The following is a 27,201-nucleotide window of genomic DNA, read 5'->3' as shown; positions in this document are numbered from 1 at the left end:
TGCTTCAAAGACAAAAACTTAACTCCAAAAAACACCACAACAGACAAAAACGGCAAATACCAAATACTTGACATAGAAATAAGTGGACATATACTCACAATAACAAACGTATATGCCCCCTCAGGGGGTAACCACAATTCCCAAAAACAAAGGGAAGAACTCTGGCAAACACTAACCACACTGCTTACTGACAGAACAACACCTGACAGTATACACATAATTGCCGGAGACTTCAACATGACGGAGGACAGACGAGACCGAACGTCACAGTCACAAAACACACTAAACTGCAAGTCACTACCAACATTCGCCAAACTAAAAGGGATACTAAACGTCGAGGACATTTACAGGAAACAAAACCCGACACGCTGTCAATTCACCCACTTAAACCTACAGACCATGAACAGGACAAGAATTGACAGAATTTATACCAGCAAAAACATAGGACATCACATCACAGAGACCACAATGATTGCTACGACCATGTCTGACCACTACAACGCGCCACAGATAACATTCAACTTTAACGCGACCCGAGAGGAAAGGGACTGTGGATGCTAAACAACTCCATACTATCCGACCCAGACTACGTCACTCTCATAACAGAGACATACATCAAACAACAAAGCGAAAAAACACTATTCAACAACAGCCCAGAATGGTGGGAAATCACAAAACGGACACTTAAACAAACAACAATAAACTACACACTAAACCGAGCAAAACAAAACAAAAAAGACGAAAAAAAACTGAGAAAAAGACTGAAAAACACGCTTTACAAGGAAGAAAGACTGGGACGAGACAGCAGCAGAAGCGAGACAATTAAAACAGCACTAAAACAAATAGAGAAAAAACGCGAAGAGGGGGCGAGAATCAGAGCGAGAATAACATGGAACACGGAGGGAGAACGAAATACAAAAATGTTTTACTCCCTCGAAAAACAGAAACAGGCCCGACAAACAATAAAACAAATTAAACAAGAAGACGGGACCTTAACAGAAAAACCCTCAGAAATACTAAACACCACAAGAAACTATTACAAAAAACTGTACAAAGCAGAAAAACTTGATGAAACGTTACAAGATGAAATCCTCACACAGACACACACTCCTAAAATAACCGAAAATCTACGAAAATCGTGTGAGGAAAATTACACCACAGACGAACTAATAAAGGCTCTGACTAACATGAAAAACAACAAATCACCAGGGACAGACGGCTTAACACCCGAATTTTACAAAACCTTCTGGCACTTACTGGCGAACGACTTTACTGAAATGACTAACGCAGTGTTCGAAAGAAAAAGACTTACAAAAACACAAAGACAAACGCTACTCACATGCATTTACAAAAAAGGAGATCGGTCAGACCTGGCAAACTGGAGACCGATCTCAATACTCAACACTGACTATAAAATAATTACGAAAGCCATGACAAACAGACTAAAACCCACTCTACACCACACCATCAGCAAACACCAGACAGCTTGCATACCCAACAGAAACATATACATGAACCTACTTTACACGAGAGACATCCTCAAAATCGCCAAAACTGAAAAACTAACAGAAACTTGCGTAATATCGATCGACCAAATCAAAGCCTTTGACAGAGTGGACTGGGACTACCTACAAAAAACTCTGCACAAATACAACTACGGCAACAAAATGATAAATAACATCAAAACACTCTACACAGACATTGAAACTAACATCAAAATAAACGGACACATTGCACGCCCCTTCAAACCATCAAGGGGAGTAAGACAAGGCTGCCCACTTTCAATGACCCTATACATTTTACAAGCTGACATACTACTAAGACACATAGAACAAAACAGAAAAATCACAGGAATAACAGTAAACCAAAACGAGACAAAAGCGACAGCATACGCAGACGACACCCTCTTCTTCATCAAGGGGGAGAATTCACTGCTACAACTTAACTCCACCCTAGAAAAATTTGAACTCGCGACAGGGACAAAACTTAACAGAACAAAATGCCAAGGGATTTGGATAGGACAAGACCACCAACGAAGGACAGGTCCACTCAACTTCGAGTGGAGCGACCCACAACTGAAATCACTTGGAATAACCTTCAACAATAACGGACACGACCAGCTACATGACAACTGGACACCAACATGCCAAAAAATCACCGAGACAATCCATAAATGGAAAAAACACAACCTAAGCCTAAAAGGGAAAGTTTTGGTACTCAACGCGCTGGCCATGAGCAAGCTCTGGCACGTAGCGCAAGTACTAAGGCTTCCCGACGACTTCACATTAAATAGACTCAACTACACGATATCAGACTACTTGTGGGGAAATACAAAAGTTAAAATCAACAAAAAACAAATACAGCAACAGACAAAAGACGGAGGACTGGGTCTGATCAACATAGAAACTAAAACAAAAGCGTTACAAGCGAAGTGGGCGACAAAGATCCTAAACAACACCGAACCCGCACCGTGGACTGACACAGCAAAATACTTCCTAGACAAATACAGAGACGGGAGACAAAGAAAGCACACCCTACTGACATACATCACTGAGACGGATTTGAAATCCATCCCCAAAATTTACAAACACTTACTAAAATCCTGGAACGACCTGACAGAAAACACACTGATAACGGAGAACAGCACGGAAGCAATACTCAACGAACCCCTATACTACAACACGCACCTCAGAAACAAACCGACAACAACAGAACCCCTACCGGCATTACCAAAACCAAACATAGAAACAAAAAAGAACGACATCACAATAATAGCCGACATATACAAAGTATTCGCCCCCGGACCTCTTACGGCAACACAACTAAACATATCGGACAAGACGCTGGACTCAATCCTGAACAGAATTCCAAAAAAATGGAGAAACATTCTAGACAACAACATACAACAATACCCACACCAAAAGTACATTAAAAAAATCAAAATCAACAACAAACCCCTTGAACTGACAAGACTTACCACCAAACAGATATACAAGATCCTGATAGACAAAGAAACAAAAACAGAACACAGATATCTCAGATGGAACACAGACAACACACCACAGAGACTGATAATCGACAAACAGACATGGGAGGAAAAATTCAAAAGACTGCACAGAAGAAACAAAAACAACAAAACGACAGACATAATATTCAAATACATACACAGAAAACTACCAACCCTGAACAGACTACACAAATGGAACAGAAACATATCCCCCACCTGCAAACGATGTAACACGGCAAACGAAACGGACGAACACTGGTTCTACGACTGCCCCAACACACAAATCATACGAAAACACACCATAGACATACTAAACAAAATATACCCCGACAAAACCCACGAAAACACAAAACGATTCTTCCTACTGGGACTTGAAAACGACAAAAACGAAACTGGCAACATATGCATAGACACCTTTTACGACACAGTCTACTTCGAACGTAACGCGATAACAATAGGACAGACGAAAATAGACGCAATACATCACTTCTACCAACTGCTGACAAAAAGAATGCACATAGAAAAAAACATAACAAATAACGAAACAGAAAAACAACAAGTCACCCAAATACTGAATATATGTAAACAGAAAAACATAGAGCACTCACGAAAGAAATTCCAAGAAGCTACGACCGTGACATGACAATAACATAAACAAAACGTTACAGAAAAAAAAAAAAAAAAAGAAAAAAGAAAACTCTAATTAGCTATATGATGTAAATAAACAAATATGTATAAATATGTATATAATTATTTATTACGCTTTTTTAAGAAAAAAAAAAATATATATATATATATATATATATATATATATATATATATATATATATATATATATATATATGTATATAGTATATAAAAGGAAAAAAACTCTGTAACTGGAAAACCAACCTTCAATAGGTATTGTAACTTATTTTGAAGTAAATATAAATATAAAAAAAAAAAAAAAAAAAAAAAAAAGATCAAGTGTAGTATCTGTTCTTGCTTTTTTGGGTCGAGCTAGCTTTTTTAACTGCGTTTCTTTTGGCTATGGATGTAATGGACGGTGAGAGCAGCACGTGTACAATTGCCAACACTGCGGAGAAGCTTTTAAACCAAATGATGGACTGCGCGAGGCATCCTGAAAACTTTGAAGAGTCGCCGATGCAGTACAGTGAAGATGACGAAACTGACGAAGCAGAAGAAGAAGAGAAGAAAAAGACGAACACGAGATCGAGGAAACCGACGAGCTACGCGCATGCCGCTTATGCTCCGAACACCCAAGTGGAGTACAAAATTCCACTCAAAAACACATTAATAAGCCCGCTGCAACTACGGGCGAGTTTGATGGATGTCCTTATAGCTATCGAAGAAAAGGATTTGGATAAAGACCTTGATGGGGTGCAGCTCATCAGGGGAAACAGCACGCTGGAAGTTGTTATGAAATCGGAGAGAGCAAAAAATAAGCTCATTGAAGAAGGACTCAATATCAAAGGACTTCACCACCGATTTCAAAATTCGACACCTAATAGGATGCCGAGTAGGAGAACGACAGTTTCGATCATCGGGCTTCCCCTAGAAGCAAAAAACTACCAGGTCGGAAAAACTCTGGAGGATATGGGTTTTGGCAGACACCTCTATACCCGACCTGTCATGAGAAAAACGCCAACGAAGGGGACGCCCTTCTACTCTGGCATCCTTGTGGCAATCATGGAGGACTTGAAGCCGATGCCCCACTATATTTCTGTGAAGGGATATAGGGTGAGGGCCATCCACACGGGGCAAGGCGACGGCAGGCCAAACCTGTCTGCGGAGGAGATAAAACCAACCCCTGTTCTCTCGGTCGAGAAGGAGCATAAAACAACAGCAAGAGAGCTAGCTGAGGAAGTCATCGAACAGGAGCTCGTAAAAATTATTGTAGAAACGAAAGAAGAAATGACGAAAGGAGCAGTGAAGGAAACAGAAGAAATACCAACAATTGAGGAGACAGTGTCAGACAAGAGCGACGAGAGAAAGAAAGACGAACAAACACAAGAAGTCAGCGAAATCGAAATGGCGGAGGAGAAAGAAAAAGTCAAAAACAAACGAAAGAAAACACGGAGGAAAAAGAGCCAGGAAGAAACTATTCGAGCTGTGAAAGAACAATACAAAGAAGAACGACCTAAAGAAAACCCACCTGGAGCTGGGTAAGTATTTTACAAAATCCTTCTTTTTTTTATTATTTTCATTATTTTTCGTAAGTATTTATGAACCATATTGAGTCTCCATCTTTTAAACAGGAATGCGAAAACATGCGCTTTTTGACGTAAGAAAATCTATTTTGAGTCTAAAAAATGATCACTAGGCTATAAAAAGTTTTTGATAATTTTTTTGTGGTTTTCCTCATGGCTGCAAAAAATCTCACGCTAAACGTAAACGGTCTAAATGACGCAACCAAAAGGCGAAATATAATGAAATTCTGCGTAAGCGAAAATTACGACGCTTTTCTATTACAAGAAACACACGGATGCGAAGAAAACACTAAAAAATGGGCATTAGAATGGCAAAATATGACGCGAGGAAAATCCTTATGGAATAATTTTACCCATAAGGAGCGCGGAGTCGCGATTCTGATCAAAAATCATATAGAAATAAACGAAGTCACAAACGATAAGCACGGGAGAATTCTTGCTGCTAACCTTTACTTCCATGAAACAATCTTTCAAATAATTAATATCTACGGACCTAACAACCCGCAGGAAAAAGAAAATTTTTTTAAGTCAATAGAACAACATACGCGTAAGTGCGATACCTTAATTTTGTCTGGAGACTTCAACATGGTTGAAAACCCTGCCCTAGACCGACAAGGTGGTGACCTCTTCAATAAAAACAACACCCTAGGTCAAAATCAACTAAAAAACTTTTTAGAAAAATACGAACTAGTAGACACTTATCGAAAAATTTATCCTCTAAAACAAGAATTTACCTACGTAAGGCCTGATAAAAGTTATATGAGCAGAATAGATAGGCTTTATGTCTCTGGAAACACTGCGGAGGAGTGCGAATGCGGCGTGCTTGCAAACAACTTAAGCGACCACAGAGCATTTTTCTGCAAATTTAAAATTACAAACAAAAACGCAAAAGGACAAGGATATTGGCATTCAAACACCACAATTCTAAAAGACTCTAAATTTAAACAAACAATCTCGCAAGACTGTTGAAAAAACACAAAACAAACATTTATATGAAACTAAAAACCAATGGTGGGACGTAATAAAAAGCAATATAAAAGAAACAGCGATAGAGCGCGCAAACGAAATTAAAGCTGAAAAACGAAATTTGATTGAATGTCTAGAACGCGATATTGAACTCGAAAAACTAAAGCCTAACAAAAACAGTAGCAAAATTAAGACTCTAAAAAAAGAAGCGTTTGAGTTAAAATATGACGGAGGAGTTTTTGTAAGAACGAAACAGCGGATAGTGGAAGAGGGCGAAATTCCATCCAAAGCTCTCTTCCAGATGGAAAAAAACAACCAAACCAAAAAAACAGTTAACGAAATAATAAGCGGGGACAGCGTTTTTAGCGATACTTCCAACATTCTAAAACAATAAGAAGCTATTGTAAAAACCTTTATAAAAATAAAAATCACTGTAAAGAGCAACAAAATTTTTTTCTAAGTAAAATTACAAAAACTCTAACTGATAATGAAAACGCCTTTTTAAATATAAAATTTAGCAGCGAAGAACAGCGCAACGCGGCAAACTCCCTCGCCACAGGAAAAACACCAGGGATAGACGGTATCCCAGTTGAATTTTATCAAGAATACTGGGATGTTTACGGGGAGGAACTTACAACCCTCGCTAACGAAAACCTCTTCGACAGCAAAAACCAACTGTCATGGTCCCAGAGAACTGCCCTAATCAGTCTCCTCCCAAAGGACGGAGACCAAAAAATGATACAAAACTGGCGACCGATATCTCTGCTGTGCGCCGATTATAAAATATTTACGAAAGCGTTCGCGCTAAGACTTGCGAAGATCCTCCAAAAAATACTGGAACCGTCACAGACGTGTTCCGTTCCAGGGAGACAAATCTTCTCTAATCTATTTTTAACCAGAGAAATAATAGAATACACAAACAACAAAAACGTCGAAGGCATTCTCTTGACAGTGGACCAAGAGAAGGCATTCGACAAAATAGATCGACAGTTTCTTTTTAAAGCGCTTGAAAGGTATAACCTTGGTAAAAACTTTGTAACAGCTATAAAACAAACTTTGAAAAATAACCAGTCACTAATCATTAACAACGGCTACATGGGTAAACCTTTCAACATAAAACGTGGTGTGAGGCAAGGAGACCCGATCTCGCTCATGCTTTACTGCATCGCAGTAGAATCCCTGTCACTTGAAATAAAACAAAACAAAAACATCGACGGAATCCCCATGCCTGGCACCAAAAAAAAACTTAAGGTCATGCAATATGCAGATGACACAACAATATTCGTCAGCAGTCCTGACTCAATTAATGAACTCTTTAAGATATTAAACAATTTTGAACAAGCCACGGGCTCCAACGTCAACAAAACAAAAACCAAAGGACTCGCGCTCGGCGGCTTTGATTACACCGCTTATGAAAACACACTAAAAGAAAATAATCAAAACAACCACAACATAAACTGGTGTAATCAAAGCGGAATCAAAATACTAGGTAAAAATTTCTTCAACGACCTAAATGTCACTGCTGCTGCGAATTGGCAAAAAGCCGTTGAAAAACTCAAAACCAAACTAAAATCATTCAAATATAGAAACGTCTCGCTTCGGTGCAAGGCAATATACATAAACACGCTCGCCTTGTCAAAGGTATGGTTCATAGCCAACCTCTTCCCCCCAAGCAAAACAACGGAAAAAGAAATCAAAAAAGAAATATCCGTGTACCTCTGGCAAAGCGACTACGTGGAGCCAGTAAAAAGAAAAATCTTAAATCTGCCCGCGTCGAAAGGAGGGCTGGGTATTCTCGACGTGGCTCAACAGTGCTTAGCACTCAGGACAAAACACCTCCTGCAAATACAAGAATTAGAGCCCCCACACGAGAGTATCTTTTTCCAAAAATACCTTTTGGCTATGTCTTTATCCGGCCTAGCGAATAGCAAACACCCGCAATGGCGCTTTTTCACAAAAAACAACTTTCCGAAAACTCTAAACAGCCCGCCTTTTTATTACAGAGACGTGATAGAAAATCTAAAAAACAACCTCCCCATCTTCGAACTCAAACCTAAAAGCACAAAGAATATCTACCTAAACCTAACAAACGCGCAAAACAACCGCGATATTGAAAATACAGAAAGAAAATGGAATGCGACCTTTCAGAAAGTTCTGCCGTGGAAGCGAATATGGGAGCGCAGCTTCAACTCCCACGCGCAAGGACCTAGCCAAAACACGTCGTGGAGACTGCTTCATGACAGCCTCCCGACCCTAGAAAAAATAAAAAATTGGAAAAAGAACCTCGGACGAGGTTGCACGTTTTGCAAAACATGCAACCTCTCCGAAAATACCTTGCACCCTTTCTTGTTTTGCAAAAAAGCGAGAACGGTTTGGACGGCATTTTAAAAAATCTACGAAGCGCTTCTACCGCAAAAAAAATTTAACATAGTCCACTCCATTTTTTATATAAACATTGAAAACCTCCCGCAAAACAATCCCTTAGCCAAACTTATAACTACAATTACAAATGTAATAATAACCGAGCTATGGAGATCAAGAAACCTAAGAGAAAAAGAAAATAAGAGAGAGACTTCAGCGAAAGTAATAGAAAACATAAAAAGAGAAATAAAATATCTGCAAAACGAAATATAACAAATATGCAAGAGAAAACGAAGTCGAAAAATTCCACAAAATCTTTTCGATTAACAACGCCTTAAGGTGGTAGAGCACAATTAAAATACAAATATTTGATCAAAATATGAAAAAAAAAAATTTTTCATTCATCTTATTTAAAATTTTATCCTCTTTCTTTTGATGTTAGTATGAAACTGAAACTATTTTTGGAAATGTGTTAAAAATCTACATTTGCAAAATTATTTACCTTAGCAACGCCATAGCAACCACAAACATACCCTCGTTTATTATATACGTTGAGCAAAATTGCAAGCTAATTTGTCTTTTTGTTGTGTCTATCATGCTTTTTATTGTTTATTTATCAACTTTGCTTTTAAAGAAATTTGAATTTTGAGAATTTTGCTGTAGCACGATTTAAAGATTCATGTTGTTATTGTTGTATTAGACCCTATTGTTGTTAGTATTGTATTAGAGATTTATTGTTAATTAGTAATAAGTTATAAGATCTATCATAAATAACAAATAAGAAAGATAATGAACTCTAAAAAAACAAATAAACAAAATATTAGCAGAAGAAAAAAGAGAGTATGGAATGGCATAGTTCCAAAGAATGTTAAATTTTTTAAAGATTCTGGTATCAAATCTATATGCTCAAGTGAAAGAAAACTTTCTTCAAAAACATTAACTGAATTTTCTACTAATTCTTTTCCACAAACAGAAGACTATTTTATTATTGTGCATTTTTACCTACTCAAAAGCATTTTGCAAACTCTTTTATGTCCAGAATGTTTTTGCAACATTGTTGTAAAAGATGATATTTTAAAAAGACAAGGATTCTCTCATGTTCTAACAATAAACTGTGATAATTGTTCATGGAATAAAATAATTAATACTTCCCCAGAGATAAAGAAAAAGGAGGAAACTAAAGGTCGAAATACATACGAGGTTAATGTACGTACTGTAATAGCTTTCCGTGAAATTGGCTGTGGTTTTTCATCAATAAACACGTTTGCATCTTTAATGAACTTTAAATGTTTTTCAAAAAATGGATTTTGTCGTATCAATAAAAAGGTCATGAAAGCTTATAAGAATGCTGCCGCAGATAGCATGCAAACAGCAGCAATTGAAGCTCCTCATATTGAAACTGTCAAAGGTATTCCATGTGTTCGGATATCAATTGATGGGTCGTGGCAAAAGCGTGGTCATTCATCTTTACATGGAGTAATTTCTGCTATAGCAGGAGACAAATGTGTTGATATAGAAATAAAATCAAAATATTGCTATGGTTGCAGAATGTGGATAGGAAAAGAAAATACAGCTGATTATAATCATTGGAAAATTAACCATTACTGCCAAATTAACCATAATGGGTCATCAGGTGCAATGGAATCAGCTGGAGCAGTTGATATTTTTAAGCGTTCTGTTTTAAAAAACACTCTTATTTATAAGGAATACTTAGGAGATGGTGATACTAGTTCTTTTATGGATGTAGTAAAAGCCAACCCATATAGTGAATATGATATAACGCCAATAAAGTTGGAGTGTATTGCTCATGTCCAAAAACGATTAGGTACTCGATTGCGTAACATTGTTAAGCCTCATAAAGACACTAAAACACCCCTCTCAGGAAAAGGGAAACTTACTGAAAATTGCATTCACTCAATGCAGAACTATTTTGGTTGTGCCATTAGAAATAACCTTGATAATCTGTATGCAATGAAGAAAGCTGTTTTTGCAATAGTTTTTCATTTTACAGATATTCCAAATCCTGAACAACATCAGTTTTGTCCACGAAATAAATCATCTTGGTGCAAATATTGGACTCTAAGTAAAACTTACAAACCAAATATATCTATTCCTCTAACAATCAAAAATCTCATTACACCCATTTTTATGGACTTACAGAAAGATGACTTACTGTTGAAATGTTTGCATAGTCAAACACAAAATTCAAATGAAGCGCTCAACTCACTCATATGGTCCAAGGTACCTAAAATCACATTTGTTAGTAAAGATGTTGTGGAAATGGGTGTAAACTCTGCCATTTTACATTTCAATGATGGTAGAAATAGTGTATTTAAAGTATTACAGCATTTTGATATACAGGGAAATGTTACACAATTGACAACAAGTTTAGCAGACAATGTAAGAGTAAAACAAATGAAACGTAAGACTACTATTACGGTAAAGAAACAGAGAAAAAAACTGAGAGCCTTAAAAAAAGGATTCAGTAAGAATCTTAAAACAAACCAACCTCAAGACTCATATGTTTCAGGAGGATTTTAGCATGATTTTACTGTTTAAATGTGATTTTTTCTTTATTTTGTACTTATTTTTGTTTTTTCTGCAAGTTGAGTTTTTCATATTTTATCAAGATTTCAAAACATGATTTTTTCTGATTGAATAAAGCTTTTGTTCTGAAATTTTCAGGACATATTCCTAACAACATTAGAATTCATTTGACAAATAGATTTTATTTAATTGTTTTTAAAACTCATTATTTTTAGTTTTAACTTCTTTAAACTGCTTGTAAATCGTACTAAATTTAACTTATCTTAAAAAATAGGTCGTAATGGTTCTTAAGTCTAACTCAAGTTAACGTGTTTTGAAAACATAAGAATTAGATCTTTATTTACACTGTTTTTGCGCCATTATGGGTTTTTGGTAAAGTTTTTCAAAATTTTTTTTTTGCAAAAAGATTTCATTTCTCTTAGTGAAGCATTTCTGCATATTTTTAAAACTATTTTTTAAATCTTTCATGAAAAGTGTCTTTTTTGTGCTCTACCACCTTAATTGATTCAAATAATCCGAACTTAATATTTACCTTTTAAAAACCACCTCCCCACGGATATGTCCAAAGGATCCCCGTGGGACCGGAGGATGTATGTTTTTATTTTAAGGGCGTGGCTTAATAACCACGCTTGTATATTTTAAACTACGACAAACCCACGAATATGTCCAAAAGATCCCGGTGGATCTGGAGGATGTATGTATATATTTTAAGGGCGTGGTGTAATACCCACGCTTATATATTATAAACCACGCAAAAATCTTACACATCTTCGTTTTCCTAATTGTAAACTAAATTATATACATATAGCAAGAACTTTAAAAAAGTAAATAAAAAACCCTGTATATATCAAATAGGTCACGGATATGTCCAAAGGATCCCAGTGGATCCTGAGGATGTATGTATTTTAATATAAGGGCGTGGGGTAATAGCCACGCTTATATATTTTAAACTTTGAAAACAAATGTACATTCTTATTTGTAAATATATAATGACAAAAAAAAAAAAAAAAAAAAAAAAAAAAAAAAAAAAAAAAAAGTATCTGTTCTTGATTTTTAGGTCGGGCTAGCGATTCTTTGCTTTGTGTGTCTTTTAGATGTCGAGCAACGAGGGAGATTCGAGCTCCATGTCCTTGGATGGGATATCCGCTACTTTGCTGAAGAAGATGGAGAACTCTACGAACGGTGAAGAGACGATTGCCATTCAAATCGACTACAGTAGTGACGATGTGGAAACAGACGATTCTGAAGACGAGCGGACGGAGGCGATTCGAAGTGCAAACGACAACGCGAGTACGACAACTACGAGACCGATTAGCTACGCGGGTGCAGCCTCTGCCAACACGTATTACGGCGCTGTTCGACCCCAATTGAAAAATACCTTGGTGTGTACTCTTCAAGCACGTATAAATACAATCGACGTACTCCGCGAAATCGAAAATTGTAACCTCGACGATGAATTAGAAGGGCTTCAGATAATCCGTGGCGGTACGGTGCTGGAAATGGTGATGAAGACCGACCGCGCCAAAAATGTAATCCTTGAAAGGGGACTATCTCTCGTTGGTTTTTACCACAAGTTCCACAACTCCACGACAAATAGAACTCCGACAAGAAGAACGACGGTGTCAATCCTTGGCCTGCCTTTAGAAGCCAAAAATTTTCAGGTTGGGAAAGTGCTGCAAGATATGGGCTACGGAAAACACCTATCTACCAGGCCGGTGATAAAAAGAACGCCAACGAAAGGCACCCCGTATTACTCGGGTATTCTTGTAGCCGTCATGGAGGATCTGCCGTCTCCCATCCCTTATTTTCTAACAATCAGGGGGTATAGAGTCAGGGCGATCCACACCGGACAGCCGACTAGAGTCCCACGAAAAGAGACAAGCGAGGTGATGCCGGGTCCAGAACAAAATATAGAAGAAGAACCGGTGAAAGAGCAGATAGAACCAGCGAAATCGATCGTCGAAGAAATTACTGTAGTCGAGCAGAAGCGGGTAGTCGATGAGAACATTGAGGAAATAAAGACTGTAAAAGAAAACGCGGAGAGGAAAAAGAGCGTAACTGACGACAGGACCAGTGAAGACGTAGAGATGACAGCAGATTTTAAAAAGCCGGGGAAGAAAAAACGAAAAACGAGAGAGACGAAAGATAAAGACGATCCAAAACGAATTTCGAAAGAGAGAACAGAGGAAGACAAACACGGGTAACGTACGCTTTCTGTGTTTGTCTTTACTTTATTTTTTTGGCTAAGGTTTTTTGATTGTAAGACGAATAAACTGTTCCCTCCTATTAAAATCTCCTGAAAGTTAAGAGCGCGCCGCTTTTAATTTAAGAACTTTTTTATTTTTTGCATTTATTTGAAATCGCGCTAACAATTTGTTTGCTTTTTTGAAAAAGAATGGCGCCTAAAATTCTAACGCTAAACATCAACGGTCTCAACGACGAGATCAAAAGACGAAAAGTAATGCGCTATTGCGAAACTAAAAAATGCGATGTTTGTTTACTGCAAGAAACGCACGGCAGTGAAAAAAGCGTAGAAAAATGGACTAAGGAGTGGCGAAATTTAACAAACGGAAAATCTATTTGGAACAATCTAAACCACAAGGAGTGCGGAGTCGCTTTCTTAACAAAACCTAATATTGAAATTAAAGATGTTACTCAGGACAAACGCGGGAGAATTCTCGCGGCTAGTTTTTTTATAAATGAGAAAAATATTAGAATAATAAACGTATACGGTCCAAACGTACCGCAAGAGAAAGAAAATTTTTTTAAAACTCTAGAACTCTACCAAGAGTACTGGGATCTGTTCGGCGAAGAACTGACCTCCCTAGCAAACAAAAATCTTTTTGAGAAAAACAACGAACTTTCGTGGACCCAGAGAACTGCATTGGTCAGCCTTCTTCCCAAACAAGGAGACTTAACACTAATGCAGAACTGGAGACCGATATCCCTTTTGTGCGCAGACTATAAAATTATAACTAAAGCTTTAGCGCTAAGACTTTCAAAAATACTACACAAAATTCTTGAACCTTTGCAGACGTGCTCTGTACCAAATCGAAATATATACTCGAACATATTCCTTGTTAGAGATTTAATAGAATATACTAACGAAAAAAATATAGAAGGATTTTTAATAGCGATAGATCAAGAGAAAGCATTTGACAAAATTGACAGAGGCTTTCTCTTCAAAGTCTTAAAAAAACTAAATCTTGGTCAAAACTTCATAAGAGCGATTAAGCACACTATGAAAAATACGCATTCGCTAATTATAAACAACGGATTCATGAGCGAGCCGTTTCAAATTGAAAGAGGAGTAAGACAAGGGGACCCGATCTCCTTGATGCTTTATTGCATTGCTGTAGAGGCTTTGGCGTTAGAAATTAAGAAAAACAAAAATATCGATGGTATACCGCTACCGGGGACGAAAGCAAACCTGAAAATTTTACAGTATGCGGACGATACCACGGTAGCGGCCAGAAATATTAGATCTATTGACGAAATTTTTAAAACTCTTGAAAAATTTGAACGCGCAACAGGATCAAACATTAACAAAACAAAAACTAAAGGCTTTGCACTAGGCGGATTTGATCCGGCTACCCAAGACAACGTCTTTGGACAGCGTAGCAAAAATATAGGCGACATTATTTGGGCGAACAAAAGCGGAAAAAAAATTTTAGGAATAAACTTTTTCACGAATTTGAAGCGCACGGCCGCGACAAATTGGCAAAAGGCTTTTGAAACTTTTAAAAAAAGGCTAATGAGTTTTAAATACAGGAACGTGTCCTTGAGATGCAAAGGCGTGTATATCAACACGCTGGCGCTGTCGAAAGTGTGGTTCGTCGCGAACGTTTTTCCGAGAGACAGGGAAACGGAGCAAAAAATCCGCAAAGAAACATCTGTCTATCTGTGGCAAAATAACTTCGCCGAACCCATCAAAAGAGACATCCTAAACCTCCCGGTGAAAGCCGGGGGCTTAGGAATCTTAGACACGTCTAAGCAATGCATAGCGCTAAGAATGAAACACTTACTCCGCTTAAATGAAAGTGACAGGCCTCATGAAAGCCTTTTCCTACAAAAATATTTTTTAGCCCTTTTTTGGACCGCCCTAGCGAAAAGCAACTACCCGCAGTGGTCCTTTTTAGCCCAAAACAACTTCCCAAAATCTCTAAAAGAACATCCCTTCTTTTACAAAGATGTAATAGAAACAATTAGAACAAAACCAGCAATTTTGCAGATAAACCAAAAAACAACAAAAGGCGTATACCTCTTTTTAGCAAACCACAATCGAAACGAAAACATCGCAAAAGCGCAGCGCAAGTGGGACGCGACTTTTTAAAAAATTTTGCCGTGGAACAACGTATGGAGACGAAACTTTAACTCGTACGCGCAAGGGCCGTGCCAAAACACGCAGTGGCGGATCCTCTACGATATAATCCCCACTAAACAAAAAATTCACAGTTGGAAAAAAAATCGCGGGCGAAGATTACCTAATTGCGATTCTTGTAATAAAATCGAAACAACACTACACCCTTTTGTTAACTGCAAAACGGCCAGAACGGTGTGGAGGCATTTTAAAAGTATATATGAAAAATTAACAGACAATGCTTTTAACATCATCCACGCCAAATTAACAGACAATGCTTTTAACATCATCCACGCCGTCTTTTTAATGGACACGTGCGCTCCTTTAATAAACAAAAGCACAGAAAAATTAATAACTACAATCACAAACATAATTACAACCGAACTGTGGAGAGCGCGGAATTTGAGAACGAAAGAAACGAAAAAAATTAATCCTATCAAAGCAATAGAAGTTATTAAAAGAGAAATAAAATTCCTTTGGAAAATAATTTTTGCGCGAAAACGACGTGGAGAAATTCCACAAGCTATTCTCGATAAACAGCGCAATAAGCGATGCGAACGCACAAGATTTAGTTTTCACATTCTAAAGATATTAATTCGCTAATAAGAAACCACCGTCACTCCCCATTCCAACGAATATGTCCAAAGGACCCTGGTGGGTCTGGAGGATGTATGTTTTTATTTTAAGGGCGTGGTGTAATAACCACGCTTTTTTATTTTAAACCACGGCAGTCTTACGTATATGTCCAAGAGATCCCGGTGGAACTGGAGGATGTATGTATATTTTTTAAGGGCGTGGTGTAATACCCACGCTTATATATTTTAAACAACGGCAACGCTACGAATATGTCCAAAAGATCCCGATGGATCTGGAGGATGTATGTATATTTTTTAAGGGCGTGGTGTAATACCCACGCTAATATATTTTAAACCACGGCAAATTCTTGTGACTCTTTGTAAATAAATATATCCCATGATGTTATTTACGGAAAAAAAAAAAAAAAAAAAAAAAAAAAAAATTGTAACACGGAGACGGATATGGCCAAGGGATCCCAGTGGATCCCGGGGATGTATGTATTTATTGTAAGGGCGTGGGGCAATAGCCACGCTAATATTCTATAAACACGTTATCTTGTAACCTCTTAATTGTAAATATATAATCACGGAAAAAAAAAAAAAAAAAAAAGTATCTGTTCTTATCAGTTTAATATCTGGTACGCCGGCATAGTCCGGCTCATATATTAATCTGATTTTTGGCATTTGGTCAAGGGATCGTAGGTTTACCTCGCCCTGACCACGGGTTGCCTCGGCGTTGCACTACTGCTGAGCGCGGCCCATACTATAGAGAAGGAAAAAAAAAAAGCAAACAAACGGGACGATGCGGTGTGCAATCGAAAACCCACAATTCAGAAGATTGGGGCACGTCCGAGGCTGCCCACACAACGGGAAAAGCATACTTACCTGACGGGGAAGTAAACCTGATCAACAAGTTTTCTTTAGCGTTTAGTAAGTGCGGGCTGAATCGAGCTTATCGATTGTATCTTCAATATGGAGCAACCTTCTCGACCTACCGCGATGAACTATGCGAAAGCAGTCAGAGCGAACGAACCTTCTTCAAAATCGAACGCGAACAGTTCAAGAACAAACCTCGGTATCTTCAATAAACGAAGCGAATTTAGCAGCGAAGGAGTTGTCCTGGTATGCGAATACGGTTCTCTCAACTGCAGCGTGAACGAGTTTCTAGCTGCTCTCAAACCTTTAAATCTTCTCTCATCGGTGTGGGGCGTAACAAGACACTTTCAACACAAGCAGTTCGAGTTCGCTCTACACAGCAACTCAGATGTTTCTAAATTTCTAGAGGCTGAAATAACTATCAAAGGCTCCAAGTTATTCTTTCGTCAAAAATACGTTCCCAAAATCCACGTATTAGTCCAAAACATTCCCATCGGACTTCTTCGAAGCGGCAGTTCCAACGCCATAACTACCCTTGGTAGACACTTGGCCAGAGAAAGAGGTATTCTGGAAACATGGTATTGCCAAAAAACCACAGTAGAAGGTGAAACAATATTTACCGGAAATGTCGTTTTTGTTATCTCAAATTGGTCGGACCCAAGTGAAAACCCTCTCCCTCGATACGAGAACATAGATGGATTAACACTAAGGTACAAACACAGGGGCCAACCTGAACTGATACAACCCCTAATTGAAACTGTGCTACCAGAAGTAAAAGAACAGGTTACAGAAGAACCTTGTATTTTAGAAGACTTAGCCATCGAGACCTCGGCTGTAGTTTCACCAAAACCTTTCGACATTGATGAAGTACTAGAAGACCCAATAACTCGCCCGAAAGAAAAAGATTTCGTTACAGTCCAAACAAGAAAAAGACATGGGGTCGAAAAGAAAAGCCTAACCCCAAAAAAACTATAAATAAAATAAACAGTACAAATACGAAAGAGAATGTAGAACAAAGGTTTTCTCAGTAGGAGGAAGCGAACTTAAGTTTTGACGAGGAAGACTCGGTACCGATGCCATGCAAGGAATCAATATCGTGAGTCATTTTTCTGTTTTTGTTTTACCTATTTTTTTAGATCTCCCGTTTCAATCACTTAGAAAAATGCAAAGCGAAAAATGCATGACCAACAACATTTCCTTTACGAGAGACGCCATCACTTACGCAAACCTCTCAAATCTAAAGGCATGCATCGTCTCCATAGACCAAGAAAAAGCCTTCGACTCAGTCGACAGAAACTTTTTATTTCGTTGTATAAAACGTCTCGGCTTCGGAAAGAATTTCGTCCGCTTTCTGAAGACAATATACCAAAACATAACGGCTCAAATAAAAATAAACGGTTTCTTATCTGATCCCATCTTTCTGAAAAGAGGTGTACGTCAGGGATGTCCCATATCCATGATCTTGTATGTCCTTCAGGCAGAAATCGTTGCCTCTTTCATCAGGTTGAACAAAAATATCAAAGGAATTAAAGTCAACCTAAACGAAACTAAACTTCTGCAATATGCAGACGATACTCTCTTCTTCCTAGTAGGAAAACGCTCCATCCACGAGCTGGGGAAATCGCTCGCTTTGATTCAGGAGTGCCTCGGAACAAAAATAAACGAGGAGAAATCTAAAGGTCTCTGGCTAGGAGCAAACATCGGGAAGAAAGTACAAGAGAGACCTTTAGGTTTCCAATGGAACTCAAAGAAAATCAAAGTACTCGGAGTGACCCTAAACCAAGATGGTACAGACAGATACGAGGACAATTGGAAACCTGCTTTTGATAAAATAAGAAACAGCATTAAACTGTGGGAAAATTTAAATCTCACCATAAAAGGCAAAGCTATCATCATTAACTACATTCTGCTCAGTAAACTTTGGTATATTGCAACCACCGTCTCACCACCAAGAGGTGTAGTGTTAGCCAACCTAGAAAGAGAACTCAACAACTTCCTCTGGAAAGAGAGAAAAACTAGGTCGACAAACACACACGCACAAAGAAAGGTGAAAGACGGTGGACTGGGAATAATTTCAATCAGTTTGCAAATAAAAGCCATGCAAACAAGATGGATTAAAAAGCTACATCAAGAAAGTTCGAAAGGTCCATGGAGCGACTTGATGATCTTATTCCTAAACAAATACCGAAAAACAAACCAAGGAAAACTAGTTTTTCAAACCTTCATATCCGAAAAAGGTCTGAGACAAATGCCCGCATTCTACAAAAACCTGCTGAGAACATGGACAGACATAACCAATAACGAGCTGAAAAACGACCTCACCGTTGCTGACATCTTGGCGCAACCTATCTTTTTTAACAAACACATCGCAAAACAAGGCCAAATGCTGCGGTTTTCCGACTATAAGAGTTTTTCAGACATAGTTATACTAAACGACATATGCAAGTCAGTGCAGCCAGGTTTTCTCACCTACAAATTCATAGGCGTAGACGAAAGCGAACTTGAAAAAGTCATCGAAAGCATCCCTAAGACTTGGAGAAAAAAGATAGAAACAAGTTTCACCACCGAAGACATCTCGAAATACGATTATAAAATCACAAACATCGATAAAATCTGGACGCCTATAAAAGATCTTAAAAACAAAGACTTCTATAATTTACTGAAAATAGAACAAGAAAAAACAGACGAACAAAAACATCTAAGATGGAAAAGAAAGTACGCATTAGAGTTTCAAGGAACCAAAAAAGAGGAGTGGGAGAGTCTTTTTAAAAGCATCAGAAAGAGAAAGACAGACAACAAAGCAGGCGAAATAAGATGGAAACTCATCAACTTTTGCCTGCCGAGTTTGGACAGACTCTTCCGCAACAAATGCGCAACAACAAACCTATGTCCTCAATGCGGAAGGAAAAAAGAAACCGCGGAACACATGATGTTCTTCTGCGAAATGGTACAACCACTAGTAAAAATCCTGATTTTCCTCTTGAAAAAGATTTACCCGGGGAATACTTTTGCAAGAAACAACATTTATTTTTTCATATTCGGTATAAAAGAAAAAGATTACGAGCTAGGCCAAATTCTGCTCGAAGTCCTGTACAAAGAGATCTATTTTAACAGAATGAACGACGCGCTCGAAAATAAACAAAAACCACTTGAAACAAGAATAGAACGCTTCAAAAATCTCATAATAAACAAATTAAATACAGAATACGCCATAGCGCTAAAATATAATTTATCATACAAAGAACATTTTAAAAATCTCATAAACGGGAATAACCGACTGACTTTTGATATAGAAGTCGGTTCGGTGAACACCCATCACTCAATCCTCTAGTTCCTTTAGTAAGTAACTCTTTCTCTCTCTTTCTCTCTCACTCTCTCTCTCTCTCTCTCACTCTCTCTCTCTCTCTCTCTCTCTCTCTCTCTCTCTCTCTCTTTCTCTGTTTCTTTTTTTCTATCTTTAAAGGATTCTCTCCCTCTTTCCTTATTTCTCTCTGTCCTTCTTTTCTTCCTTAACTCTTCTTTGTTCTCTCTCGCTTTGCATTCCAATTTTTTTTTTTTTTTTTTTTTTTTTTTTTTCTCTCATTTTCTTTCTAATTCTCTCCATCATTCCTAATTATCTCTCGTAGTATCTCTCTTTCCTTCTCCTTCGATCTATCTTTCTTTCCTTTCCTCTATCTAATCTCCTTCCTTTCTCAATGATATTTTATGAGCCTACGCTGAGACGGGAGATCAAAGAAAATAATGTAAAATAAAAAAGCTTAATAAAAACAAAAACTAACTAAAACAAACTTATAGAAAAAGTCTAAATGAAAACAGTATAACTAAACACTTTACAACTTTAAATACAGCTTCTAGAAAAAAGCCGGTCCCTTTAAAAAAAAAAAAAAAAAAAATTAACTTTCTCCGTAAGCAAAAACCTCCGAGAAAACATCGGTATAAGGTTTTTACCTTACCTTAATGTAACAATATTTAATGCTTTATTTACAAAACTATAGTTATGATTGTATTAAAATTTACACGACCTTATACACAAATTGTATGTAGCATAATTTGTTATAAATGTCCGTATGGTAAGTGACCAGAGGACAATAAAATACAATACAAAAAAAAAAAAAAAAAAAAAAAACCCTGATCAACATGGGGCTTCTTCCAGGGTGAGGCTCTTGCATTGCACTTCGCCTGGGCTGACCCCTGCGATTAACGCTAACGTCGGTAACTCGACCGTACAATTTCTGGTAGTGGTAGTCAAATTCGTTGCAAAAAGTATCGCTTCTCGGCCTAATGGCTAAGATCAAGTGTAGTATCACTTGGATTGATTGCGAGCTGGCTAGGCCGGTGTACTTGTATTAAACTGATACTTTTCTTTTTTTTCCGCCCGTTCCTCAAAAGGGAGGCAAACTCAGGGTCGACGTGCTTCTGGGTCTTCCCTGGAGAGGTTCGGGCAAGTCCGCAAGGCAGTTGCTGGAGGACTCTAAATACTCAATACCTCAAGTGTAGTATCTTTTGGTGAATTTTTAGCTTGGATAGATTATTATTGCGATATTCTACGAAGCTTCTTCGCCACCTTTAAAAGAAAATCGCCGTTTGTCATTGGCTGCTCCGTAACAAGAGTACAGACTTTGGCGAACTTTTTCCTTTTCTTTTTTTCTTTTTTCTGAACTTTCTTTTTTATATTTTTATCTTCATCGAAACGTCATGGCTTCCTACGCGAAAACCGTCGGAAACAAGACTGAGCGACAAGAGCGAATCTGCGATTTAAACATCTTTATGGACCCGAAAGAACATTTTAATCGAAACTACCAAGAACTTAGAACGAAAGAACTGGAACAGAAGATCTCTAAAATCGTTGGTGCGAACAAACTGGTTAGCCTCACCTACTCCAACAGAGGAAACTGGATTGCTGAACTCCGAACTAAAGCAGATGCCCAACTACTTGCAGACTCCGAACTTACCATCTCCGGCTGCAATCGAAAAGTTCAATCGAAAATCCGAAGCGAAATAGGCTTCCTTATAACGATTAAATGCGACCCATTGGTAGAGGATGAAGAAATTCTCGAACAATTAAAACAGTTCGCAGCTGAAGTGTATTCAATCCAACACACCAGCTACCGATTTAACCCTCTCCTGAAGGACGGACGACGACTATTCCGAATCCGACCCTCAGTCAAGCTCGATGAAATCCCACACAACATCGAGACAGAAGGGGTCAAAATCGCCCTCTACTTCGCGGGAAAATCCTTCCTCTGCGAGAAATGTGGTGCATCACATCCCCCACAACAACGATGTGTACAAAAAACCCAACAAAAAACTAATACTACACCTGAAGCGATCACCGTTGCAAAAGCTAGCAACGCGAAAAAACCTACTGCGAAACCGATTGAGAAAGAAGTCGAAATACAGCAAACGAAAGAACAAGAAAAAGCTGTTAAAGAAATCCGAGTCCTCGTTGATGAAGAACGAGAAAGCATCACCGCGCTCGAAATAACCAACACCGAGACGGAACTGATGGTTCAAAAATTAAGGGACCTAGATGCTTTAATCAATGAGGCACGTAGCTCCAGAAGAAACGAAGGAGAAGAAATGCCTGAAGAAGGGTGGAAAAAGGTGGACACGAAAAACAATAAAAATGACACGGGAGAAATCGTCGCCCGAGTCGAAAAAACCACTGCCAAACGAATGGCACCACCACCGACGCCTCAAAAGAAAGACATAAAGAAAACTCAAAGGTAAACTTCCTCTTTTTATTTTTTTATTTTTTTGGTAGACTTACCTTTGTTTATTTCTTCGAAAATTTTTGTTAGTTATAAAATTGCGTGATTGTAAATCTTTAAGCACACACACTCATTTCATCAAGTATCATAACATTCAAAAAATCACATATCATTAAATGGCCGTTTATTTCGCTTCATTTCTTTTCCCTCATCTTTTTCATTTCTATCATGCTTTATCTGCTCGTTCTTTTTTTCTAGTAAATTCTCACCACGCTTTCTCATCAATAATTCAATGCGAAGCATCTGTGCTATGTCGCAATCACACCATGCGCACATTCCAAAATCGAATTCGAAGTTTCTTAAAAACTTTGAATTCCGAGAGCAAAATTTGTTTAAAATACTCTGTAAGAATGGAGTCAATACGTATTTTTTCAGCAAATGTTTGTGGTCTTATTGATGTTAAAAAGCAGAAAATAATGATCCACAAACTCCAGAAAATGCGTCATGACTTCATTTTACTGCAAGAGACGCATTTAAATAACGACCTGGCCAAGGAGTTCCTTGCGAAATGGAAACACGCAGGATTTTTCTCCGCAGGTCGCAATAATTCAGGAGGAACTCTAATTTTAAATCAGGGAAATAATTTCAATTTTCAGCTAATAGAAAAATTTGAGGATGCGCACGGGCATTTTAACTATATTATCATCGAAGTTAAGTCGCAGAAATTTTTAATAATTAATGTGTACGCTACGTCCGGACAATCGCGCGACCAAAAGAACGCACGAAAACTCCTTTGGGAATGCCTCGTTGCGAAATTTAAAAATATTATCGCTGAAAACTACGCGATAATATTAGGGGGCGATTTTAACATGGACTTAAATGAACTAGACAGACACCCTCAACTAACGCGTAAGAAATGCGCTTCGAGCGAAAAATTTAAAAAGCTCTTGAACCTCTTAAATGTGGAAGACCTTTGGAGAGTTTTTAACCCCCACGGACAAGAGTTTACATACAAAGCCACCAACAACATTTCGTATGCGAGACTGGACAGAATCTACACCAGCAAACATCTACGCCAGTTCACTGACATTAAGCACGAACCGATGACATTCTCTGACCATCAGAACGGAGTCGAGGTTACCATAAGCTTAAACTCACTGGACATCGGCAAGAGCGTGTGGATACTGAACAGAAAACATCTCAAAAACCCGCAATACAACGAACAAGTCGCAAAACTAATCATCGACTTTAACGAAAAAACGGTAAACTCCACAAACAAGCGAGAAGAGTGGGACGAACTAAAAAACGCCTTAGAAACTCTTTCCAAAACTTTTAGCAGATCCGAGGCGAAGAGCAAACGCGTTGCTGAATTTAAACTAAAAAAGCAACTGCGAAACGCATTTAAAAAAGCGCATTGCAACATCAACATGCGTAACTTAAGCGCAGAACTGAAAATAAAATTAGAGCAATTCGAAATGAATAGAGCGCTCGGTGCAGCTGTTCGTGCTAAAATCAAATGGCGCACTCTCGGCGAAAAATGCAACAACTTCTTTTTTCAGCTTGAGAAGACGAAAATTGCTAAGCAAGTCGTCACGCGCATTAAGGATAGGAACGGAATTGAAAAATCAACCACCGAGGAAATTATTAAGGAATTTGAAAGGTTTTACAAACACTTGTACAAGGAGAGCAAAAACAGCCCTGTACACCAAAAGCGTCTTTTAGATCGCGTCGAGGTGAACAGGATAAGCGACTTTCAACAGCATGCGCTAAGCGAGCCCATCACGCTAAAGGAAGTCAATTCGGCCCTCCAAGGCATGACTAACAACAAATCTCCTGGACCCGACGGCCTAACCGTCGAGTTCTACAAGACCCACTTCAACGTCTTGGGAGATGCCATCGTTTCTATGTTAAACGAGGTTGTTAGCAAAAACGAAATGACGACCTCGCAAAAAGAGGCGCTCATATCCTGCATCTACAAAAAAGGCGACAAGTGCGACATTTCTAATTGGCGACCAATCTCCCTCCTGAATACAGATTATAAGATCTTAACTAAAATAATTGCGAATAGGCTAAAACCTGTGCTGGCAACAATACTAAGCGAAGACCAAACCGCGTGCGTGCCGCACAGGACAATCTACCACAACCTAGCCTACACAAGGGATGTCATTCAAATAGCAAATGATTGCCATCTCGACGCGTCTATCATCTCAATAGATCAGGTGAAAGCGTTCGACAGAGTGGACAGAAACATTCTGTTCGACTGTTTAGACAAATTCGGCTTTAGCGCTAAGTTCGTTAACATCATAAAAACCATCTATTACGACATTAACGCGCGCCTCAAAATAAACGGCTTCACGTCTGAAAAGTTTCAGATACTAAGAGGAGTCAGGCAAGGCTGTCCTTTATCAATGATCCTCTACGTCATACAGGCTGAGATATTCGCCTGCCACGTACGTCAAAATAATAACATCAGAGGCATTACCATAAATGGACATGAAACCAAGCTGCAGCAATACGCCGATGACACCGTCTTTTACATTACCGGCGACAAATCCATCACTGCGCTTGGCAAAGCTCTCAAACTTAACATAAAAGCGACAGGCGCTAAACTCAACATCCCAAAGTGCCAAGGTCTGTGGCTCGGCCGCAACAGAAACGAGAGCAAACCTAACTATCTAAACTTCACGTGGGACGGCCACTCTCTTAAGAGCCTCGGAGTGGTCTTCACCAACTCGCCTCACGTTCGAAACACCCAGTGGAACGAGTGCATCGAGCAACTCGACAAAAAAATACTCCGCTGGAAGAAGCTCCATTTGTCTTGCAAAGGCAAAGCCATAGCCATTAACCAGACCATACTGAGCAACCTTTGGCACTTAGCGTTCACCATCCCGCTGCCAAGCAAGCGTAAGATCAAACTGCTCGAAAGCAAAATTGAGAAGTTCCTATGGAACAACTCCTCCATAAAAACCAACAACTTAGTATCCAAACTACCCATTCAGAAAGGCGGACTCAACATCGTAAACATCCGCGACAAACTCGTCTCTATCCAAGTGAGCTGGCTCTCCAAGTTCTTCAACCACGATCTCAAAGGAGCTTGGAGAGACACAGCCACTTTCATCTTCGACAGATATAGAGACGCCTCCCAGGGTGAGCGCATCTTTCTCACCGCCCACTCGCACACTTCGCTCAAAACTTTGCCACCTTACTACCGGCAAATGGCGAAGCACTGGGCCACCATCTATCAGAAATGTGCCATCACCAACCTAACCATCGAGGAAATTCTGAACCAGCCCATATACCATAACACCCACATACGCCATCACAACAACATTCTTAAAACAACACAACTCTCCAAACAGCGAAACATCCATCTCATTGCGGACGTAGCAAATGTGTTTGTTCCAGGCTTTCTAAACTGTGAGCTCACAGGATTGACCGAAAAACATCTCAACAAAGTCATCATGTCGATCCCTCAGCAGTGGAGAGCTAAAACAAACACCCAACATCAAAACTACGATCACCGCAGATCCAAAATGCATCTCAGGATCAACGGCTCATCCGACATCTCTTTTCGCGACCTCACGCCTAAAAACGTGTATCGTATGATTTCCGCTAAGAAACATCACAGCGTTCCAACACACTACAAAAAATGGAAAATATATTTTACCGACAGCATGAGAGGCACAACTCAAAAAGAATGGGCTCGACTATTCTTAAACGTGCACAAAAACGCCACCAACAACAAAGCTGACGAGGTAAAATACAAAATAATACACTTCGCTATTCCTTACAACTCCATCTTTAAGAAAAGAGGACATGCCCCGGATGACCTATGTCCGCAGTGCATGAAAGCGAAGGAAACATTAGCGCACATGATATACTTATGCGAAAAAGTTCAACCCCTCATAAAATACGCCATATCCATTCTAGACAAAATCGATACTCCGCAGCCTGCCTTCGAAAACACCTTTAAATTTTTCTTATTCTCACACGCAGAGAATGTAAATATTTTTAACCATGGAAAAAGAATTTTAAAGGAGTTGATTTACTCAATATATTGTAATAGAATGAGGTCGCTCCATGACCGTTCGACTTTTACAAGACTGAAACTACTCATAGAGTTTCAGTGCAGGCTAAAAAATATTATTTATGAAGAAAAAGAATTCGCAAAACAAAATAACACACTGGACCACTTTCTCATAGAGTCTCAAAGTATCTGGGATGCAGATCTCAAACTAAATTTAGACACGAATTTAAACATCTATCTGAGCTAAAAGAAATACCCAGATACTAATTGAATAAAAAAATTTTTCTTTTTTTTTTCGTTTTTTCTTATTTCAGTGTTTGTAGCGTCTCTCTCGTTTTTTCGTTTTTTGGCGTTTTCGATTTTTTATGTTTTTATGTCCTAAGCCATATGGCATCGTACCTCGGCGTCCGTGTGTTTTGTTTCGTGATTTAGTCCTGCGCTTGTTCAGTCTTGTGAAGTCCTATTCGTGTCCGGTCATGGAGCAGTGGACCATTATTTGTAAATAAAATCTATTGTAACATTTTTCGGACACCTCTGCAAGGCATTCGCTGGAGGAGGCAA

The 27,201-nt window shown here is 38.6% G+C and overlaps 3 protein-coding genes and 2 pseudogenes across 3 annotated transcripts in view; 4 read left to right on the top strand and 1 right to left on the bottom strand.

Annotated features, from left to right (window-relative positions):
• The window catches only part of LOC149876555 (uncharacterized), a 345,360-nt gene that overhangs the window by 23,242 nt on the left and 294,917 nt on the right, over positions 1-27,201 (top strand). The gene's annotated exons all lie outside the window — the stretch shown is intronic.
• Positions 1-27,201, bottom strand: part of LOC149876579 (uncharacterized) — a 295,309-nt gene that overhangs the window by 83,107 nt on the left and 185,001 nt on the right. The window lies entirely within an intron of this gene.
• LOC149876599 (uncharacterized) lies at positions 4,954-11,199 on the top strand. The gene has a single exon (XM_090075187.1). The coding sequence runs from the start codon at positions 9,334-9,336 to the stop codon at positions 11,083-11,085; it is 1,752 nt and encodes a 583-aa protein (XP_089931313.1). The 5' UTR covers positions 4,954-9,333; the 3' UTR covers positions 11,086-11,199.
• Positions 16,588-16,793, top strand: LOC149876598 (U2 spliceosomal RNA; annotated as a pseudogene).
• On the top strand, positions 21,168-21,265 carry LOC149876597 (U2 spliceosomal RNA; annotated as a pseudogene).

The sequence above is a fragment of the Hydra viridissima genome, unplaced genomic scaffold (assembly GCF_058129835.1).
Source record: "Hydra viridissima isolate aposymbiotic clone 2 unplaced genomic scaffold, HvirCarnegie_v1 scaffold_19, whole genome shotgun sequence".
NCBI classification, from domain to species: Eukaryota; Metazoa; Cnidaria; class Hydrozoa; order Anthoathecata; family Hydridae; genus Hydra; species Hydra viridissima.
Note: the sequence above shows the minus strand (reverse complement) of the source record. Positions and strands in the feature narration are given on the sequence as shown.

What these genes read in the sequence shown, in the direction of transcription:
- LOC149876599 (XM_090075187.1), top strand. Translation starts at nt 9,334, where the DNA reads ATGAACTCTAAAAAAACAAATAAACAAAATATTAGCAGAAGAAAAAAG.